Source organism: Myotis lucifugus, unplaced genomic scaffold (genome assembly GCF_000147115.1).
Source record: "Myotis lucifugus unplaced genomic scaffold, Myoluc2.0 scaffold_3, whole genome shotgun sequence".
Taxonomy (NCBI): domain Eukaryota; kingdom Metazoa; phylum Chordata; class Mammalia; order Chiroptera; family Vespertilionidae; genus Myotis; species Myotis lucifugus.
Genome location: NW_005871051.1, coordinates 28,003,916 through 28,008,655, shown reverse-complemented (window position 1 = coordinate 28,008,655; position 4,740 = coordinate 28,003,916). Strand labels below are relative to the sequence as shown.

Below are 4,740 nucleotides of genomic sequence, written 5' to 3'. Positions count from 1 at the left end.
GATAAAGTTATATATTTGGCTGATTGATTTTGAAAGTATTTTCTAGCCCCTTAGGAAGTGGATCCCCCTCACGAAGTCTAGTACCCACTGGGCATCCATCCGGTAGGTTATTACCAGGTATATGGACCATATCTCTATGCTGTACTTTACATCCCCAATGACTATTTGAAACTACCAATTTGTACTTCTTAATCCCCTTACCTTTTTCATCCAGCTCCTAAGTCTATTTTCTGTATCAATGAGTTTGTTTCTGTTTTGTGTATTTGTTTTGATTTTTGGATTCCACACGTAAGTGAAATCATATAGTACTTGTCTTTCTCTGTTTGACTTATTTCACTCTGCTCCGAGGAGGGCTTTGGCCACTGGAGGTTATGTGATTTAAACAGTGTCATGAAAACTGGTCAGTTTCATAACAGTCCTTTATAAGCAGAAACTTGTAACCCATGAAGTGTTTTGGGGAGAGTGTGTGTGGGGACCACGTGTGCTCATCTGGGGTATCCAGGAACAGGTGTGGCCAGGAGATCAGGGAAACCAAAGAGGCCAAGTACCTGAAGAGAAAATGGTGGGAAGAGGAGGAGGAACCGCTCCCTGCCACCAGCACCCACGCTAGGGACCCCCCAGGGCCCGGGGTGATAGCAATCTCTCCTCCGGGGCTTCTCCTCACTCCCAAAGGCCCCTGGGGGGCGGGAACAGGGGCAGGTCACAGTTCTGGCTTCTCTGCTGCGCCCAGGGCTGGTCAGCCACTATTTATAATCTCTCTCCAAATTATAAATGCTAGGCTCCTTGGGGAGCGTGAAGACAGAGCATGATCAGGGTCGGAGGGCCAGGGCCAAGCTGGGGAGGAGGGGAAGGAGGCGGCGGGGTGGGGCGCCTGGAGGCCCTGGCTGCCGGGAAGCCCGGCCTGGGGGCCGCCTGGGACTGTGGGTGGGGGACCAGGCCAGGCTGACAGCGCCTCACTCCTCGGCTCTTCCAGCTCCTGGGGCTCCCTGGGGTAGAGGGGTCCCCGCGATGGCCTGGCCGCCCTACCCCCGCCCTCTCCCGGCCTGGCCTCCCACTTGTCGGTGCTCGAAGGCTTGGGGCCAGGGCGGAGGGGCAGGCAGGGAGGGTGTTCTGCTCCGAGCGCCGCCCGCCGCACCCCGCTCCGCACCCCGCTCCGCACCCCGCGCCGTACCCCGCGGCTCCTGCGGGCGCCGGCCACGTGCACACAGGCGCCCGTGTCGCGAGTTGCCGCCCGCCCCGCCCCGCCCGCCACACACTCACGCTGGACACACGGAAGACACGGGCGCGCCCGGCGGATCGCGGCCCCTTTATTCGCTTCAGGAGGCGGAAAACTTTCTCAGCGCGACCACCACGAGCGCCAGCACCACGCAGGTGGCCAGCAGGGCGGCGATGACGATGGCCGCGATGGCGCCGGGCCCCAGGGAGCCTGCAGGACAGAAGGAGGGCTGGTCAGCCCGGCCGGCCGGCCTCGCTCCCCGCCTTCCCGCCCTCCCTGTCCCCCTCCGCGGCCTGGGCTGCCTCGTACCGCTGCTGCCGGGGTCCAGTCGCTCCCGCGCGGTGCTGTCCTCGGGGCTGGGCGGGGCGGTGGGGGCCGGGGCGCCGGTGGCTTCGGGCTCCCGGGCGGGGCTGGTGCTCTCCACGGGGCCTTCTCCCGAGGGTAGGTCGGCCGGCTCGTTCCACAGGGTGGGCACGGGCTCCTGCGGGTCCTCGGCTGCAAGGCCAAGGACAGGCGCTGGGCCCAGGCTGCCTCCAGGAATGGCTCCCCGCGGGGAGATGGCCCTGTCCACGGGGCCCCGGGGCTCACCAGCACGACTCCAGCCTTCCGTGTCACAGGTGAGGCAACTGAGAGCCCTGCTTCTCCTTGGCCCTCACCTGGGTGAAGCCATACGGCCCACAGGACATGGGGTCCAGCACCCACACACGCCCATGTGTGTCTGCGACTCAAAGCCCAAGGGGCCTCTCTACCCCAAGGAACTAAGCCCAGCACATACTGTCTCCAGACAGAACAGGCCCAGAGGGGTGTCGGTGGTTCCCCTGCCCCCATACAAGCTGAGACTCAATAGCGCATCAGAGTCTGCAGGAGCCTTTCTTTGCTCATGGGTGGGGGTTAGCAAGGGTTTCGGGTACCCAGGGCCCCAAAAAACTGAAGGGACAAGGCTGAGAGGCCTGTGTGATAACCCCAGCCTCATACCCTAGCTCGGCCCCAGGCAGCTCATGCCAATACCCACCCCCCACCCCAAGGATCTTGGTCCCAAGGAGCCCCACAGCACCACCCCATTCCTGGGCCCATCCATCCTTCCTGAACAGGCGGCCCCAGCCACTCAGGAAAGTTCAAGACCAGGGCGGCAGGCAGGCTCCAGGCTCCCGCCATGCCTGATCCTGACTGACCCAGGGATGCTCTGGAAAGATGCAAGGATAGTTCCGGGCCTTTCCTGCCAACAGTGCCCACCTGGGGCAAACCGTAGGGAAACATCAACTGAGCCCAAATTTGGAGTCAGTTATAACATAACTGGGTTTTCAAAAATGTCAAGGTCATGAAAGACAAAGGAAGATTGAGGAATTGTTCCAGATGAGAGACCAAGGACGGGTGACAGCTAAATGCAGCGTATGTTCCTGGATGGGGCAGAGGGGCTGCTATAAAAGACAGTTCGGGTCCACTGGCGAAAGCTGAGTAAGGCTGTGGTTTACATAACAGTACTGCATCCGTGTTCATTTCCCAGTGTGGACATGTGAGAGAACCCCCTTGTTCTTGGGCATATTTAGGCGCAAAGGGGCATGTCTACAACTTACTCTCAAATGGTTCAGCAACCAGATAGGCAGGTGGGTAGAGAGAGACAGGAAGACAGTAAAATATGCCAAATTGTTGGAAACTGGTGAATCCCAAGTGCAGGAATATACTGGTCACTGGATAATCCTGCAACTTTTTCTGTAAACTTAAAAATCTTTTCCCAATGAATTGGTATAAGGCCCCCCAGCCCTGCCTCTGTAGCCTCTCCCAGGCCTGGGCTGGCTCAGTTCCAAGGCTTGGTTAGCAGGCAGGAACCAACTGTCCCACTCCCCAAGGCTTGCCCAAGATGGTGCCCCTTTTCAGAAAACTCCCTGGCAGGGAGGCTCTAGGGACAAAAGGCCCAGCACCCAATGGTGCGGCAGCAGGCGGGGCCCAAGGCTCACCTACAGCACTGTGTCTGGGCTACCCCTAGCCCCCCCAATTGTGAAGTTGTCCCTGTGAGGGGGACAAAGTGACCCTATCAGGCCTCCTTTGTCACTGTCTGGAAGGTCAGGGGCCTATAGCCTTGAAGCTGCCACGGAAGGCACCAGGCCCCCGGTGGCTCCAGGCTCCAGCCATGCTGACCTCAGAAAAGGCCTGAGAGTGCCCACTGCTTGGCAGACCCTGAGGTCTAGGGCTTGAAGAATGTCTGTCTCCCAAGATAAATGGAGAAACCACTGGCTCCCACTAGCTCCCCACACACCCAAGACAGGGCGGCAGGCAGGCACCGCCCTGTCCCACCACTGCTGGCCGAAGCTCACCTCCGACTGCTGGGCACCTGGCCAGGGAGGCCGCCACAGGGCTCCTGGGTACCTGGCCCAGCCGACCTGGGTGGCATCTGGGGAATCAACTCTGAGCTCAGGAGGAGGAGTGACAGGCCCTATGGCCCTTGGGAGAGCAGGGGCTTACTCCCTGGAGCTAGCCACCCCTGCCTTTGCCAGACCCTGGGAGCCATCTCTGGGGAGAGTGGGCCCCCTGAGCAGGGCGGCTGGGCTGTGCACCCAGAACCTCTCTCCCCTTCTCTCCCCAGTGACCAGCCTCACTCTGCTGCTCCCCACAGAGGCCTGGCTCCTCCCTGTCGGACACACTGGCCCAGGCTGCCTCGTCCCTGCTAAGTGTACCCTCCTCCAGCCTCTTCTCCAAGACCAACCAGTCCCTGAGGCTCCAGGAGCTAAGCCCTTGGGCTTGCAAATCCTGCTCCTTCATGCTTTCACCCAGGGACCAGGCAGACTGACTTCACCGTCCGCTTCACTTTCCCGACCTGAGAATCAGGGCTGGACCATGCCTCTCACAGCCGCACAGTTAATAACTATGCTGTCATCGTCATCATCGGGAAGCCTCCCTCTGGCATGAGCTGCACGGCTGGACACAGGCCAGGCTGCTCCATGTGCTGTGCCTGCTGCAGCGGACTCTATCAGGAGACCCCCAAAGGCTGCTCCAGGGCTCATCTGTGCCAAAGCAGTAGAGCCCCCGGGGCCAGCCAGCTCCCTGCCCACCCAGGCGGATGCTCCAGGAGCAGCCTAGATTCAGCCCCCAGCCCCCAGCAAAGGAGGTGCAGTGACCAGGGAAGGACCAGCTCACTTTCTTATCCTCATCTATATGCCTCTGTATTTTCTCAGTTTGCTGTCGTATTAGGGGAAAACAAGGTTTAAAGGCAATATCCCACCCAGCACCCCTAAGCAGTCATCAGGAGGGTGCCAGAAACAGCTCCATCTGGGCAGAGGTGAAAGAATGCCAGGCAGGGGACCAGCATGGCAAAGGCACAGAGATGGAACCCATGGGCCTGTAAGGAGAGCTGTGAGTCAGCCACAGGGATGTTAAGGCCCAAACTGCAAGGACCAGGGTAAACAAGGTTCTGCGACTTCGTGCTCTGACCGAGGAAACCAGGAGGTGTGGGGCCTCGTGACACAGGCCTGGGCACTGTGGGCTCTCCCCCAGCCCCACCGCCCCAGTCGCCCTGCCTTTCAGTAAAT

At 59.9% G+C, this 4,740-nt stretch overlaps 1 protein-coding gene across 1 annotated transcript in view; it reads right to left on the bottom strand.

Annotated features, from left to right (window-relative positions):
• Nucleotides 1-1,272: 1,272 nt before the first annotated feature.
• The window catches only part of SNORC (secondary ossification center associated regulator of chondrocyte maturation), a 17,770-nt gene continuing 14,302 nt past the window's right edge, over nucleotides 1,273-4,740 (bottom strand). The window contains exons 3-4 of the mRNA XM_023762499.1: nucleotides 1,526-1,711; nucleotides 1,273-1,426 (exon numbers count right to left, since the gene is read on the bottom strand). Of these exons, the coding sequence (XP_023618267.1) occupies nucleotides 1,317-1,426; nucleotides 1,526-1,711 (296 nt within the window). The 3' untranslated portion in view covers nucleotides 1,273-1,316. The remainder of the gene's footprint in view (nucleotides 1,427-1,525; nucleotides 1,712-4,740) is intronic.